The sequence below is a fragment of the Spea bombifrons genome, chromosome 13 (genome assembly GCF_027358695.1).
Source record: "Spea bombifrons isolate aSpeBom1 chromosome 13, aSpeBom1.2.pri, whole genome shotgun sequence".
Taxonomy (NCBI): Eukaryota; Metazoa; Chordata; class Amphibia; order Anura; family Pelobatidae; genus Spea; species Spea bombifrons.
In genome coordinates, this window is record NC_071099.1 from 11,477,439 (window position 1) to 11,495,248 (window position 17,810).

At 42.7% G+C, this 17,810-nt stretch overlaps 1 protein-coding gene and 1 long non-coding RNA gene across 4 annotated transcripts in view; one reads left to right on the plus strand and one right to left on the minus strand.

Annotated features, from left to right (window-relative positions):
* Positions 1 to 321: 321 nt before the first annotated feature.
* Positions 322 to 1,665, plus strand: LOC128471112 (uncharacterized). The gene is made up of 3 exons (XR_008346092.1): positions 322 to 401; positions 921 to 977; positions 1,454 to 1,665. It is a non-coding gene; the product is annotated as an uncharacterized LOC128471112 (long non-coding RNA).
* Positions 1,666 to 2,386: 721 nt separating this feature from the next.
* Positions 2,387 to 17,810, minus strand: part of PHACTR3 (phosphatase and actin regulator 3) — a 33,686-nt gene continuing 18,262 nt past the window's right edge. For all 3 annotated transcript variants that reach the window (XM_053452974.1, XM_053452972.1, XM_053452973.1), the window contains 5 exons: positions 7,852 to 7,907; positions 4,959 to 5,020; positions 3,711 to 3,851; positions 3,481 to 3,557; positions 2,387 to 3,023 (listed from right to left, as the gene is read on the minus strand). In XM_053452974.1, the coding sequence (XP_053308949.1) occupies positions 3,008 to 3,023; positions 3,481 to 3,557; positions 3,711 to 3,851; positions 4,959 to 5,020; positions 7,852 to 7,907 (352 nt within the window). In that variant the 3' untranslated portion in view covers positions 2,387 to 3,007. The remainder of the gene's footprint in view (positions 3,024 to 3,480; positions 3,558 to 3,710; positions 3,852 to 4,958; positions 5,021 to 7,851; positions 7,908 to 17,810) is intronic.

The following is a 17,810-nucleotide window of genomic DNA, read 5'->3' on the forward strand; positions in this document are numbered from 1 at the left end:
GTTGCTCCGTTATATATGGACAGATCTGTCATCTTGAGGGTTCAGGTCAACAATTTCCACGTCCCTTCTCTTTGTCTTTTGCAGAATTTCTGGACACAGCAGATGCAGACATTTAGCTTGTATAAAAAAAATGAACAACGACGGTAGGTATCGATCGCTGCAGAAGATAATATAAATGTATATATTATATATATGGGAATCAGCAGATAATTATATTGTGGCTGTTATTGGGGTCTTAACATGGGTTTAATTACATATTATTTGGGGGGGGTATTGAAAAGGCTTCCTGGGTATCTTCCTAATCTGCATGTTTGTGTTGTAGGATTCGTAACCTCAGGTCGTCGCTCGAAAATAATGTTTCCCACTCTATTGACTTTGAGGAAACCGTATTTAACTCTGAAGTAGGTTCCCAATGTTTCATGTATGGTCATATTCTTTGGAGAGATCTTAAAACAAGAGACCAGAATCTAACACTAGAGGGACTGAGATGTAATGTAAGGATGTGTACGTTACTGAGAGAGTGGTAGATAAATGGAACAGTCTCCCAGCAGAAGTGGTAGAGACTAATACAGTAAAAGTATTTAAACATGCATGGGATAGGCATAAAGCTACCCTGACCGGACCAAAGACCGATAAAGGTTTGAGTCCTTAAATCAGGAAAAAGGGGCTTACTAGACGGGTCGAATGGGGCTCATCGGTTGATTCCAACCGCACAGTTATGTCATGCGCTACTTGTTCTGTCCCGTTGACCTATTGTGCAGCGCTGTGGAATATGATGGCGCTATGTAAATGAATAAATAACTCCTCATGCTTCGAGCTTCCTTTGTGTCGCCTGAAATATGGAAGGCGTTCAGCACTCTCCAAACGTTACCGTAATAGCGAGCGACGGACTAAAGCGATATTTTTGTTCATTTGACTAGATGGCCCAGCTGAAAGACAGCATGAAGCTTGTCCAGGAAAGACTTATGAAAGAAATGGTAATTGTGGCTTCACGGAAACGTGTTCATCCAGTAGCTGCCATCTGATACACTGCATTAAATATATATGGCCAGGAACACGTGTAGGGAGCACACGCGTGTTACGTATATAAAAGTTATCGTCTAAGAAAAATATTAAACGATCGGCCCTCACAGCCACCGACGGCTGTTAATGCTCAGGTCGTTCTTTAATTAGCTGCTAGGGGGGTTTAAGAACCAATGCTTTAAAACGTAGTCTGTCCAAAGACGTCTGGGGGGTCATCCACACTCCTTTCTCCGTTGAAGGGAACATAATTCTGCTTCGCTGAAGGTCCACGATTCCTTTGAGAGATCAAGAAAGAAGCATCCTTGCAGGGCCGATGAGTTCCTGGATTAGCACAGCACCCAGTATATATATGGGGGGTATATTTTTGATTGAAAGGGCAATTCTTATTTTGGGGATCTGGCTAAATCGTGTTTATCTCTCTTTCCAAAAGCAAGAAGAGGAGCTCCTCAGTGTGCGCAGGGGTCTTCAGTCTCTCTTTATGGCCGGAGCCCGGACTTTCTAAAGACTCTAGAAAAGGAAAGTCATCGGGAAGGTGATTTGTTTGGCCTTTGAATTTCAGTTCTCACAGTTGCTATTTTCATGTTTTTGTGCCTTTTTATTGTTTACGCTATTAGTTTTGATAAAAAATGCATGGTTTTAAAAGCGAATTAATTGTAACGACTCTTGGAACTTTCTTTGCTCGCCCCTAATTACTGGGTCATGTAAATTTTTACCATAAATTATTTTAGTTGGAAAAAGTATTTTTACACTTTTTTAGAACTTCTAAACACATCTGCGGAGGGTAGTTTAAAACGTCATTTCGTGCGGTCACTCGGGTGGAGAATAAAAATGCTCTGAGTGATTGAAATCAAACGTAAGAGATTTTATTTGGATGACATGAAATATCTCGTCTTTTACACAAAAGACAGACGGAAGGGACAACCTGGACATAGGGAGGGCGGTTGATGGGGAGATGCTTCTTCTCCTCACTATGCGTAGGGCAGAAAATAGACCGGGTGCTAATATGCAGAAGGGTAGAATACTGGCTGCCATGTACAGGACACCCGAGATGGGTAGCAGTCGTACATATTGGGATCCCTTAATCTTCCCTGATAATTTGGATCCTGCAAACCATTCCCTGTTTTCTCTGCCTCCTCTGACGTCTCCCCGATATGTCAGATGGGGTCTTCAGAACCGAGGTCCGTAAGCGGCAGAGGTATCAGCAGCTTTGGACCTGTTTAGAGATCCTTCCCCTTCTAATACCCGCTGCCTCCCGGGACACTCAAAGTTTGCAGAAGCACTTTCGCCCCGTTTCTCACCTTTTTACATTAAATACTCCGTATCCCATACGTTTTATTCATCGGAAAGCACAAAACACAAACGGTTGCAGCAACTTTTTCATGTTTTTTAATAAGATAAACTCAACAGGAAAAATGCTGTAGCTGGTAATCTGTCAGGTTTTTTTTTTTTTTGAAAGACATCATAAAAAAAAAGGAACAAAATATAAAACATGAAAATATTTTGCCGAGGCATTAACTTTAAGAGTTACAAAGAAACCGTGATCAGGCTGACATGTCAACGTAATACCGTATGGAGTGCTGGCCGGATATCCGGTATGCTTTTGCCGTAGTGAAGCCGAAACATGCGCAGCATCTCGCTGCAATCCAGCTTCGCACCGCAGTGTCCTTCCAGTCTCTGTCAACAACACCCAGTTCATTTTGCGTGTGTATCCTTGAGCTGTTTTTATTGTTTTTTTAGTTATGATTTTTTATTTTTTTTTTGTACTCCCCCATGTGGGGCTGATCAGTCCCCAGACATACGCGGCGGACTCATCGCGAGTCCCGGCCCCCTATCGCAGACGATTCTTCTGCGTCGCCAAAACCGCTCTCTGCGTAAATATCAGAGCGCCATGCGCTGAACTTCGAGACTGCGCGTCACTGATCCTAGCGGAACGTGGTCAGCAGCTTTACCGAAAAGTAGAACTCTCTTTCCCACAAGGAAACTCCTACGGTCTGTGATATCTGAAAAATAAAGACAGCCGGGTTAGAGAGCTCTCCTTCCACAACCTCAGCAGGAACAAAGTCAATGCTCACTATGTTACCAGTAAGACCTTCTCATTGCTTGTGCTAAAACCTCTGACTGCTGATATCTCCATGATATTACTTTACAGAGAGGGCGGTAGATAAGTGGAACAGCCTCCCAGCAGAAGCGGTAGAGGGTAATACAGTGAGGGTATTAAGCAAGCATGGGATAGACATACGGCTCCTGAATCTAAGACGAGACCAACGACTGATTAAGGTTTGAGTCTTTACAGCAGGAGAAATGGGTGACTAGATGGGGGCCGATCTGCCGGTGGGTTGTGTTTCTTTTGTCACAATAACTCTGTGATGCCCAAACTGTATTACCTGCTGCGACTCCCCCCACCCCGTGACCCGGCCCCATCTACATATTAAACGGCCATATATAAGAAGAACCAACCTGGTCAAGTGTTTGCTCGACGCATGAACTTCCATCTCATTGCTTTTATATTCATTAAGTTCCTTTCGAATAGCGGCCTGAAAATATAAAAACACGAGACGATTAACATAATGCACCCCTTAAAAATGAAGTAGAAGTAGTGCGTTTGTGTCGTAGACCCCATTCCCCCCGCTTTAGATCGCTGGGCTGTCGCTAGGTATTCCTTAGACCGTTGTAGACTTCCTTCTTACCTTGTCTGCCGCAGATAGTCTCGTCCACGGCTTGTCTGCCCTCCTGTCGTAATCCTGCGCTTTCGCCACCTCCACGTAATCGCTGAACCGTATCAGGATTTTCCTTTCTCGCAGTTCATCTACAGTCGGTCTCTGATTCAGCTGCACGCGGAACAAAAAAACTTGTTAAACCCTGGCGTGACATTCGGCGTCTGAGCCGCCATCATTTTGTCCAATACATTATTATTATTATTATTATTATTATTATTATTATTATTATTATTATCAGAAGCTTTGTCCAATACATTGTTTATTATTATTATTATTAATAATATTATTAGAAGCTTTGGCCAATACATTATATATTATTATTATTAACCCCATAAAAACAATGAATTGTGAGCCCGTACATGTACAGGCTTTGTCATGAAGGGGTTAATAATAATATTATCAGAAGCTCTGTCCAATACATTATATATTATTTTTATTAATATTATCAGAAGCTTTGTCCAATACATTATATATTATTATTAATATTAATAATATTATCAGAAGCTTCGTCCAATACATTATATATTATTTTTATTAATATTAATAATATTATCAGAAGCTTTGTCCAATACATTATATAATTATTATTAATAATAATAATAATATCAGAAGCTTGGTCCAATTCATTATATATTATTATTATTTTTATTAATATTAATAATAATATTATCAGAAGCTTGGTCCAATACATTATATATTATTATAATGAATAATAATATCAGAAGCTTGGTCCAATACATTATATATTATTATTATGAATAATAATAATAGAAGCTTTGTCCAATACATTATATATTATTATTTTTATTAATAATAATATCAGAAGCTTTGTCCAATACATTATATATGATTATTATTAATATTAATATTATCAGAAGCTTTGTCCAATACATTATATATTATTAATAATAATAATAATATTATCAGAAGCTTTGTCCAATACATTATATATTATTAATAATAATAATAATATTATCAGAAGCTTTGTCCAATACATTATATATTATTATTAATAATAATAATATTATTAGAAGCTTTGTCCATACATTATATATTATTAATAATAACAATATTATTAGACGCTTTGTGCACAGCAGGTAATTTCCCCATTGCAGCGGGATCCGATGAGAATGAATAAACGGACCAACTGACTTCTCCCTGTTTCCCGCACGATTCCCGCTTTTATTGGGCAAAGAAATTTCCAGAAGCACGGCTCACCTTTCTCGTTAGCCTTTGCTTTATCTCACGTCGTTCTTCTTGTTCCGTCTGGTCGTTTCTTTCTGCGGAATACCAAGAAACCAAACCTTTAATTTTTTTTAAGTTCTTTTTACCAACAGAACACACAGACGGCAACATTCTTTTTATTTTTTTTATTTTTTGCAAAGCTCACTTTGGTTGGCGCTTTTCCGGGGTTAATGCCGCAATTTCTATTTGGACCCAACAGCTTCATTAAATAAAGCAGAACCACCTGCCATATTTATGAACCGCTCAGAATCGCGTGACTTGCGGCTGCTTTAAATCACCCCGAGAGGTAAATAGACACGCGTGTACAGATCGCAGATGACTGCGTGTATTTATCGCAGATGGCTGCCTGTAGCAGGAATTATTTGGCAAGCGAGATGCTCCAACCTGCTAAACATCAACCGATTTAACAACGAGCGCCGATCCCAACGACAGTCGGATTCCCACGGCTGCCCTTTGTCTGAACTAGGACTCCATTTCTTTCCTGCGGGGTCTTCCCCGGGAAGGAGCGGACGGCTCTTACCACTCCACGGAACGCCTCTGCACACAAGCTAAAAATAACCCCCGTGCTGCAGTGGGAGTGGGAGGAATACATTATCTGCCGGAGGGTAACGCTAAATTAGATTGCTATTTCTGGCGCTGTCAGCTAAATAAAGATCCAGGTCAGTGTTACTAGGACTGGATCCGGAAAAAAAAAAAACAAGCTTCCTCAAAATATCAGGGATTTTTGCTTTCGAGAAGCTTTGTCAACAAAGGCGGGAAGGAGCTTCCCCGTCACTCAAACACAAAGGCTTTCATGTGATGTAACATCTCTCTGAGTGAAACACCGGTGGGATCGCCTCTTTGCCCCGCTCGGGGTAATGCCTTCTGCGCACAAATTGTTTTGATTTTATATATATTCCCATATAAATGCTTAAAACGCAGCCGTATGGCCATCATTTAATAATAGACAGAGCAGGTTGTTCTCTGATGTTCAGGGGTGGCTTTAAATGTGTCCTGTATCAAGGATTGTGTGTTGCTGTGTTGACATGTTGCGTGACACTGGCGTGTGCATCTAACCCCTTACTCTGATAGGGGTACGGGGTATGCTTTAAAAAAGACAAATCCAAAGGTGTTTTACCCATCAGGGTGGATTACAGGTAGTGTTCAGCGTGTATTAACTCCCATATACCGGTTTAGGTACCTGTGTGGTTACTGACTCCAGCACTGATGGCGTTAAAGCCGCTAATACTGTACTCCCAGTACTAAATACAGATGTACTGGGGTACTTTGCATTATGCCAGACGGGGAGTTTTGTATGCGGGGGGTGTAAGTGTGCCCTGGCGGAGGCGGTGTCCCCCCTCTTGGGCACTGAGTGTATCCTCTGTTGAATGGGATTTCAGTATTGTCTCTAAGCAGAAGAGCCCTTCTGCAGATAGAGACATCACGAAGCCATTAAGCAACAGATTGCCGTCCTTGACTTTTACTTTTAGCCGCCGGGCGCCGGCAGCAGACTGTGATCGGTGATGCCAGCACTCGGCTGATTCTAGGAATACCCCCGCTATTCGAGGCATGGCGGGTTTGAAATGCCCTCGTGTGGAGCGAGGCTGGTGTAATTGTATATTTATATGCCTCTTAAGTTCCTATCCCTCCTATGGATGAATGCAATTTCATACAGACAAAGAAAAACACATTTAAAACCCTTATTAACAACGGGGGATTACAGAGGGAGACGGCAGGGTGCGGGTTCCTTGTCTTTGGGGTTTTGGGGGCATAACTGGAAATTTAAAGCCCCTTTGGCTACATCTTACCTACCCCTGAGACTGTCGTTTTTGCTTCTGCTGGCCTCAAATTAAATCTCATGAAATACAATGAAAACGTGAGGAATAGGGGAGGAAACTGCAGATTTGGGTTCAGGCTATTAAATGCAAGTCTTAAGTAACCGTCTAAATGATATGGCTTAGAACCTAAAGCCTCGCCTAAAAATAAATCCTTGTACCATTCTACTTAATTAATGTGTTTATTAAATCTTTGTTTATGAAGGAAGAATTGGTGAAAAGCTCCCATGTCTAAGACAATCGCCTAATTTCTAATAATAAATTATTATTATTATTGTTGTTTTTGTTGTTGTAGTAATTTAGGTGCATTAATCTAATAGATTGGTGAGGCTTATCCTTATCAGAGTGAATAAGGGGTATGTATATATATATATATATATAATAACCTCTCCTTGGCCCAATCCCATCAGTTAAAGGGTAAAGGGCCAAGGATAGAGCTGGCGGCCCCCCGCTACACCAGTAGGATTAGTAAATTAGCGAATGTTAGGGTCATGGGGCTGGGGGGGAAGCAGCAAAAAAAAAAGCCATGAAGACAGGTGCAGAACACGTGAGGAATGGCAGGCTGGCTCTTCGCTGCATCGCTGAGCGGGGCAGTTGGAGAGGAAGCTGCCAAACGGCCCAAACAGGGGCATTTAATTAATCAGATCCACCACACGTGTCCTAGGGGTGTGCCCACCGCTCTGGGACGCAAAGAGTTGCGTTTTATGGCGAGCCATTCCTGACATCAGAGAAAGCTTTTCTTTTTTCTTTTACAAGAGAGACTTCTGTCTACATGAGACGCAGCCCATAAAGCACGATCCATCACAGTATAAACACCGATGCCGCCAAGCCACGCGCCAATATTTAACATTTTTACACGGTGCGTCAAGTCATTCCGGGGGTCCGTCTGAACTCTGCGTAAGCCAATCAAAAATATAAAGCGACCAGTATTCGGGGACGAGGAAAAGCTCTTACAACTCCCATCATGCACAGCTATCATATGGAAGCCTGTGTACAGATTTGTATTTTTTTTTTGGACAGAATACAAACAATGGAAAGGATCCGATACTCACGTTTCAGAATATTCCTTCTTTCCAGCTCTTCCACGGCAGGTCTTTGGCTCAGTCGCCTGCGGAAAAACACCAGAATCACGTTTTGCACCATGCTGGCCGCCGGGGGGTTAATTCTACGAGTGTCACGAGGCAAGTCACTTCTATTCCCAGGCAGTGGATTTAAGGGATCTGTCCTGCTTAAATCTACGCTTCCTCGCTCGGGGACGTCTCTGCGCTGAAGCTAGACTCTGAAGGGATCTGCCGTTTCTAGGCAGTGATACGATGTAACAGGTGGGGAGGGTTACAGGCTCTGCGATGCTCTGTGGACAGACGCAGCTCTGCTTGTCAGCTCAGGCACAGAAGAAAGCCTTGTATACAGCTCTGGGGTCCCGCCCACCTGTACTGCCTCGACCAATCAGCCGGCGTGTGCTCACGCTGAGCCTGCATAACAAATGAGGCTTCCCCGTACTACTACAAACCACCCCCTCCACTGCAAGGAGCTCGAGGCCAGCACTCGGCACGAAGCTGCTTCATCCTGTGGTCTAAACAGCTTCGGTGTGAACAGAAAAATAAAAAGCAAGGGATAAAAAAAAATAATAATAATGACTGCAATTTACAGTTTCTGGAAATTTTACATTTATATTTATAAATTACTATTGTTATGTTTGAGTTATATGGCGCCAGCTACTCCTGCAGCGCTTCGTGCCGTCTGTACATTCTGACAAAACTAGAACCCACAGACTGAGACGAACCCATACATTAGGTAAAGAGGGCTCGGCTCGCAAGCTTACAATCTATTCTGGATCCCACAATATATCCCGATGTCAGATAATAGACCCTGAAGATTGCGGGGAAACGAAGCGGGAGAAATCCCATGCAGACCTTTGTAGGATTCTTAGCAAAGGTAGAAAAGATGTAGCAATGTGTAATGATACTTTAGATACATTTTGCATCTTATGTATTCGGCACCCATACAGATTCAGCTCCTCTGTCTGATAGGGGGATGCAGACCCCCAAACCGCTGTTTACTGGGACCCCCCAGATGAATGAGATTGGAGTAAAGCAATTAAATCTTACAAACCATGATTTACCACTTCATTCCAACAAAGGGGTTATAGAGGCAACCAGCCGTTCTCTAATTCCCGTAGAACCTGGAGGCATCTCGTGGAGAGGTGCGGTGGACATTCTCAAACACTGGTGATTCCGTCGCGGATCGACACCCTGCGCTTATATCGGCGGGATACAGAATATGGAGCCACAATACACAGTCTATGTCTAGCCCTATACATCTCCCGATGGCGCTATATAAAACAATAAATAATAATAATAATCATCTCTTGATGGTGAGATGCAAGGTTCAACCATCCGGTTGCCTTTCAAGGGGAGCCTGGAAAGGGTTACAGCTTATTGACATCAATGTCTCTCCCGGAACCCATCTCAAGATCCCTTGTGGGGAATGATGCCCAACGTCTGGGGTCCTGGTACCTCTACATGTGGCCCTACGGGTCAGCTACCCCCTTTAACAGCCCTTGGATGGATGGAAAATGCACCAACTGTGAGCAAAGGGGTCCAACGCTTATGGGACTGAAGAGGTTAAAACACAATAAATGCAAGATCTGTATGAAATTATCCTCATTTCTCGATCCGCAGGTAACGCCCGGGACACACTGTATCCCTCTTTATCAAATCATCACGGAGCCTTAATTAGGTGCATTCAATGTGTACGACGGGAAGGGTCCCGGGAGGATCGGCAGCCGTCGGATCGTCCACTCCAGCCGCTCTCCTGAGTTTCTTAGTACAAAGCAGAACATTCTTTACCGCCAAGTAATTGTAACGTAATCAGAACGAGTGGAAATCATGAGAGATTACAGCTTCGTGACTGTCGTTCGCGGAGACTGAAGCCGTCCGAGCGCCATTATTCTTACATGATAACTCGGCTCTCACAAACAGTCTAACAATGCGAACAGAAGGAACCCGCGACCTCGCTCTAAGGATAATATCAGATAATATATATATGTGTGTAATGGAGCTCGGTACCATGTATATCGTAAGAATTCTGTAATGCAAATTCGAAAGCCCCATATAAATCCATCTTGGGGGGGCGATCTAAGGAGACGGGGACAGCCTGTACTGGCGGCTGGAGACGGATCTTACCTTTAATGGTTCGAAGACTATAAATATCTGATTTTATAGACGCATCTTTGTCACTTTGAAACAAAGACAATTATTTACAAATTCTGCTCTTCTACAGGATATAAAAAGACTTATGAGGATTAAAATCAATGTCCCCCGGGGGCCGAGAGCAGACTATACGGTTGCCATGAGAACCCCAGATATTATAAATAAATTAAAACCTCTCCACTCTAATTAGATCAAGTGCCTTATGGGTAGTTGGGTACCTGTGTTATTGGCAGCGATCACGACTGCGAACACGCGTGAAACATAGAGTATAAGAACACGGACAAGAGGATTCGGTATTTTGGGTTGAAAGTGTTTAAAACTTTGGAAATATTATTCTTTCTGCAACAAAATGATCAGCGAAAAGTTCATTTGGAACCCACCGCATTAAGGTGGATTACGGATAGTAAGGCTAAGAGAGGACGGCAAAGTGACTCCCATTCACAGGACAATTGTTTTATCTGAAAATTCTATTTTTTTACCTTTATTTATCGGGATTTTTGGCACATTTTTAGTTTTGGGGGAAAAAACAGAAAAACCGGATTTGGAAGAAGTGATTGAGTTAAAGTATCCAGTAAGTGTGAGGTGCGTCGGGCAGTCGCTTCAGATAAGGCCCCCAATGTGTAGAAGCCGGTCTGATACTTGGGTGCAATAGAAGCTTCAACAATACATGGGGGCATGCGCAAGAGATCAATGTGTAAAAAGGACATGGCATGTGCGGATGGGGGGTGACAAAAGGAGCTTCAACTATTTGCTTGTGGACCGGCCCAATTTTCAATAGTAATGTCACAATCAAAACATAATGATCTATTACATCAGTGATGACATCACAGAGGGTTACTCTGGCCTTGTATGAGCCAACAGAAATTAACCTAAAACCAATTCCTCTTCAGGCCAAAAAATACCAATATTTGGCATTATCTCAACTTTCTGCTGATAAAATCTTACTAATAAAATCTGATTTACATTTTGATTAGATGGGGTAAATTTCCTTTATAATTTTCCACGCACTCTTGAGTGTGAAGGTGATGCTATTTCAGTACGTTTGGATACTATATATAGCTCGGTGGTTAAAAATATATATTTCTGTGACTATTTATACCCCAAAAGCAGCCGTCAGCGTCTGTAGTTACAGAGAATGACAGATCTGATTGTTTCCACAAGGTTATTTTCTCTTACAAAAGGTGTATTTAAGGAAACCCACACAATGCGTTGAAAAGATGGCGCTTTGTCTAACGTGTCCACATTGCCGCGGAATACAAGCTGCCGGCTTATCCACAAACATTCTTTCAGCCGCTTCCCGACAAATCAAAGCACTCGGGTACGGCTGGCAGAGACCCTGCGGGTTTACGGAAGGGAGGACTCTATTTAAAGGGACAGGGTATTGGGGGGGTATTGACTCACAGGAGGGAAATATGATTTTGTGGTAATACCCCACCGTGGATAGGCAGGGCAAGTCTAGGCAACTGTGATTAAAGAGGAGCTTGAAAAAAAGTGGCTACAAAATGAATCAGAGGAAAGGAGTCACTGAGTTATGAAGAAAGGAAGGAGAAGTTGAATTTGTTTACATTAGAAAATATGGAAGGGGTATGATGTCATTTTACAGATACATACGAGGACAATGCCAGACGCCGTCTGACGAGCTGTTCGTTAATAGGACTGCGGAAGAGGCCGTCCGTTCAGACCGGAAGGAAGGAATTTGGGTCTAAAGCAGCAAAAAAAAGGTTCTTTACCGTAAGAGCCCTAAAGGCACCAAATTATTCTCTAAGAAGACGGACGGGAATTAAAAATGGCCTCTGCAGCAGAACGGGAGCTAAAATGTGACGAGGAACCCGAATATCTACATAGGGTGATCAGTATCAGCAAAAAAAAAAGCAAGGCGCTGATGCGACTTTATACCGCCTAGAAGGCTGAAGCCGCATCGCCGCCGAGACAATGATGAATTAGAGACAATTAGCAAACAACCCAATCCCCTCGAGATTGTTTGTTTATTCACTTTTGGACCAAAAATGCTGAGTTACATAAAAAATAGTTTTATGAAGACCGGAGAGAAGGACGGAGTCCCAGATTTCATACGGAAACTTCGTAGGAGTCCGTATTTATTCAAATCACGCGAATACCCCAATAATCACTTTATATTGCTGCGAGGTTTCCGCGTTTGACTAAAGCTACGCTTTTTATTTTAAATCACGGGGGGGGGCAGGAAAAAGGTGCTTTTATTAAGAAACTGGATAAATGGAAGATGGCCGTGTTTGAGGTTTTTTTTATCAGCGGTTACATCATTCCAAAGAACTGAATTAGTCTGGAAAGGTGTGATCAGACGCTAGACACGCGTTGCTATGACTGCTGGGGAATATGCGCCATCTTTGTTACAGCCAGATTGTACAGAATTAAAAGGGATACAATATTTGCTTGTGATCTCATCGCCGTGATACAATCGATGAAAGATCCCGTAAATGGGCATAATTTCGAGTAAAACTATATGATGCAAAGTGTATCAAAGTGTAGCACGGGATGTGCTAATCGCACAAATGATCGTCGGTCAGATCCTGGCCTTCAGGGTTGGCAGAAGAACTAGAATGTGTGTTTGCTGCCCGTTCTGCGGTATAACTCATCACCCTTCTGGTCTGGAACTTGTTGCAATAAACATTCCAATAAAACAATGAAAAGCTCTTTGGAATGCCGCGGAAAAGGCTCCCGAGATCTCAGCGATGAGTTCATCAGACAAGACGGAGCTCCGGAGGAACGTACTGATCCGGCACAGCGGCTCTGTGTACATTCTGCTCCCAAACACAGCTCGCCGAGGACAATAACAAACCGAAACAATGAATCCACGCAGGCCGGCCTTGTACAGAGCGTGCGCCGGCAGATCCGAGGCATCCAGATGCTTTCCCAAACGGCCCTGACATGCGTTTGTCAACAAGGTGGGAGGATTAGCGCGAAAAACACACAAATCCCTATTATTCTATCAATTCTATTAATGGCGAGTGTATTATCCGTCTCTTTAGCCTGCAGCCCACGGAGATGCCGCTAAAACATATCAAGCCTCACGAGCCCATTCATTACACGATGTGGCCTGAGTGCTAGGGTGCTGTTATATTGTGAACGGGACTCAAAAACACATATGATTCAGGGGGGTAACCACCCGTCGTGTATATGGGGGCTGTTATTATATATATTTACGCTGAAAAGAACGGACAACTGAGAAGGCATTCAGGATGTCCTTAGAACTGAAAAGGTGGACCAATCAGTAGGAAGAGGGGAAATTGTTATGATGAAGAACTGTTAGAAGAAGACAATACATTATGCTGTAAGAAGATGGACAGACCACGGCTTAGGACAGGATAGGGCCGCTATACGATCGGACCCTCTAGTAGGCGTAAGGTCCCCGGCGACCCCCGATTTGCATGAATAATTGTAATTATAATCTGGATGGGGGGGGTCATGCGCCCCCCCCCCACGAGAGAGCTTTCAATACACCGGAATACTCAACAATGACCATCAGAAGATTACGCCAGACACAGGGGGGGGGGCGTTCCCATGGAGGTGTCTCGAAACGGCAGAAGAGTAACAGAGAACTAAGAGGTTATCGCCCTAAAAAATGGGCAATGTCATTTAGACACCGAATATGAAAAAAATAAGAGCTTGGAGGACCAGGTTTCACGCTTATTCAGCAAGAACGTCTTTTACGGTGTGATTAAAATTCAAGAATCTGGGAAACAAACAACAATTTGCAATAATGTATCTTGGGTGAAGAGGAACGCCTCACAACCTCTCTATTTAGGATACAGCTCAGTAAATACATGTGATTGTTATCATGCTGCAGTTTGTGTTCAACTGCGAAGGGAAAGGGGTTAACAGGTTTTATTTTATTTTAACCCACGGTTGGCAGGAGCTGGTCCTGCCCCGGTATAAGAGGAATGGATGATGGTAACGGCAGGTCTGCTATGATAGGCTGTGATATGGATTCCCCCCCTGTCATCGCCTGTTGTTGGGCAGGATAAATTCTATATGTCAGTGAAATGTAAACCTACGTGAGCTTCCCAGGGAGCGGGGATAACGGATCTTCCCGCCACCTCCCTCCGTCCCCTGAGAAGGCTCTCCGTGTGTCTTACACCTTGCAATATGCATTATATAGAATGCTTATCCACAGCAGGACATTATAAGTTATATATACATATAGTAGGCATAATACCATCCACCTGATTCTGATGACCATAGTTTCTTTATATCGAGCGTTATTGGTGTTCACGTTGATACATTTTACATAAAATGTAAGCTTTTTGGTGAATCAGAAACCATCTAATTACAGATCTCCAATCATCACTGCGTTGTCATTTCTATCTAAAACACCCAACTAAGCGGGCATTCATTAACCCCCTTTATGTTGCATAAACAATGCATATTTCATCTAAATATTACCTTGTGGATCATTGAAACAAGAAAGAATAAATTAACCAACAAGCCGGACACCTCTGGTCAAGGAATGTCACCCTCTACGCCATTACGTGTCCGATGTGACCCACTGGGATCTAGCGATTTCTCTTTGAAGACCACTTTTAAATGATTTTGGGCAGCATGGACCCACTTCCAAAACTATGGCTGATAATTCCATACAAAAATAACCAAAAAAGTCTAATTTATTAAATAATAGTTTAAGACATCTCTGTCCAAAAGACCTGAGGACCATCTTGACCTGTCCTGGGGAAAACCTGAACCTCAGGACTTTGGGAAAATGTAATTTGCGTCTTTTTTTTACCATGGCTATTGTGATCAAGATTCTCAATTTCTCAATTTGAAACCAGTAAGAGAAGGAATGGGCATTCGAGACACCCGGCACTAGATGGAAACATAGAATGGCAGAGTTAGCGTAGAAGTATCTGGCGTAGAAGATCCATTAAACACGAGACATATTGTAACGATGGAGTCAGAAATTAGGTGATCTGCCAGCTCCCGGATCAAGATCCAGCTCTGTCTGCTGTTCTCTCCTCCCCATAACTCAGCCAAGAAGAAGGAAAGTGCGTTTCGTGATTTTCTTTATACTGAGAGCTTAAGCCTCGACGTGACTTTCCACGTCAGGCCAACTGGTCAATTTGGCTCATGTTACGGGATCTGTCTACAATGGCACCGCATGTCAGTGCTGCGGCACTCAAAGGCCTGTCGTGTCCCGAGATTAATAAGAAATAATAAACATAGCATAGAATACAAGCCCAGTCATTATCTGATAGCATCTATTGCAGCTACAAAGTCCAGCTCCAGCTAGGGGAACGCTTGGTATTTAAAAGTCATTCAAAACTTCCCAGTAACGCATGCCAGTAATGCAATAATGCTGATCCCACTGGTGGTCCACAGATCCCACCAAGCGGACGTGGACCCCCCACGCTGAGCTTACAACCATCTCACAGGTGGTACAGGTCCTGGTGGAGCCATGGGTGGTAAGAAGCCCCCAGAAAAAGCAAGGGGCTCCAGTAGGTGGCATATCCCCCCCAAAGTGTGTACCTGGCTCCCATATATCAGGCTTCTGGTGGTGAAATACAACCAACAAAGGAAGATAGAAGATACTATGAGTGACATGTGCCCCCCCCCCCGACAGAACACACACCGCTCTCGTGGATGGCAAATGGATGGACGTATAGGAAATATGTTTTTTTCCCGTACAGCACAGACCTGAATAAGCAAGTAGGACACTACTTGGAAACACGCAGGGTTAATATTAAATCCGTACCCCTGTACCCCCTGATTTACACATGTCCCCGCGCAGGCATCTCTGTTGTTGGTCTGTGATGTTCTGCCGTACCCCGTGCCCGGTAGTAATCCGCACAGAGACCGGTTATTGTTTTTATTCCACTAATTACTCTTCCTGCGCTGCTTCCTCGGATTAAAGACATCAGATTTTCCAGGATCTTCCTGTTGATTTGTCAGGTGTACCTGGATCGTTCGTGACTCTCAACCAGCTTGTGGTTTCACACGTGTCCTGTGCATGAGTCTTATATATACAGTATTATATATATATACAGTATAATATATATATATATACTTATATATATAAACCTTCTGTAATGAGATTTATAGATGGAATATATCAAGAAGGCAGCTCTACAACAGAAGTTCTGAATCCTTTGTACTAACATTAAAGTTCCAGCGCAGAACCTCAGAAGCTGCAGAACATGACGGTGCCGTATAACTCAATAAATAATAATAATAATACGGCCGGTCCTCGCGGGGCTGCTGATTAATCAGCCATCTGGTCCATGGGACAACGCGTACTTCGCATAAAGCACTCTCTTTATGCACGCCGAGAAATACATTTTCAAAGGCAGGAGAAAGGCGCACAAATTGTGTAGGAATATGCACGATTGCATGTAGAAAATTATTATTTATTGTTTTATATAGCGCCATCGTACTCCGTAGCGCTGTACAATGATTAGATCAGGTTCCTTTCACAAACATGACATTGGCCTCCAGATGGTTGTTTCTTCTTGCTACATCAGGGGTTATTGGTGTCCTCATCCCACCCATAAGATTTTTTACCCTGACTGGGGGGGGCAACAGGAGGAGCCCACCCAACCAACTCTTTTTACTGACAACTTCATAAAAAGGAAGACCCCCTAAAAGCAAGCATGAGCATCCCCCCGTAGACCTCATAGACCCGAGGACCAGTTATGGATCGGCCAAGGACTTTTTTCCCTATTCACAAAAGGGGTCCCTCAGACAGATTTTTGGGGCAGTGTTACAAACCCAGAGCTAATTAGTCCTCGACAAATGTTATAATCTGTTCTGCTCTAAATTAGCAGCCAAATACGTTAAAAACAGCTCGGAGAATCATCCCCTCCATCTGGCTTGTGCACTTCTCCAGCGCAGAATATATAGAAATATGTTCCGGAGAATTCTCGGAACGTGGCAGCGAGACGCGCGTCTCAGCTCGAGGTGTGAACTTGTCATTCTGTGCAAATACCGGCCGAACTATCAGATGTTCTAAACAGAACGTTCTCCAACCCGGATACTTTTTATCATCGCTGGTTACGGTACGTCACGTACACCTTCAGACCAACATTGCTCATATATTAGTGCGGAGACGGCTTAATAATACTCATATCGTCACATCTGACGTGGACATAGCTAAGTCTACGTAGATGTGTTTGGTGGCATGTCCACTTCAACGGGGACAGGATGGAGAATGTGCATGATGATATCATCCCAAAATCTTACTTTACAAACCTATTATTATAATTTTTATATTATTATTATTTTATTATTATCGTTATTATTATTATCGTTATTATTATTATCATCATCCTTATCCATAGTGTGTAATTCTTGTATCTTGGGGAAGAGGAATTATTTCACCCAAAATGTAACCACTGGTTTCTAACTTCTAAAAATGGAACATTATTTTCCCTATCACCATGGTTACCTGGTCTCCGGTACACCACATTCTCTATTAAAATTTCAGCTCATCAGATATTTCTGTGTACTGGTCGGGAACTCTGGGAGCTTTTAGTTTCTAGGAATTAGGGCTTATACAAAATTTGGAACTGAAAGAGCATTCATACAGAGTATTTGTGGAGTTTGTGGATCATATATATACATATACAGTAGATAGATAGATAGATAGATAGATAGATAGATAGATAGATAGATAGATAGATAGATCAAAGGATAGATGGATAGATCGATGATAAGTAGATAGATGGATAGATGATAGATAGATGGAAGGGTGGATGGATGGATAGATAGATAGATAGATAGATAGATAGATAGATAGATAGAAAGCTATGGTCGGTTTTTGTGGACTGGCTAAG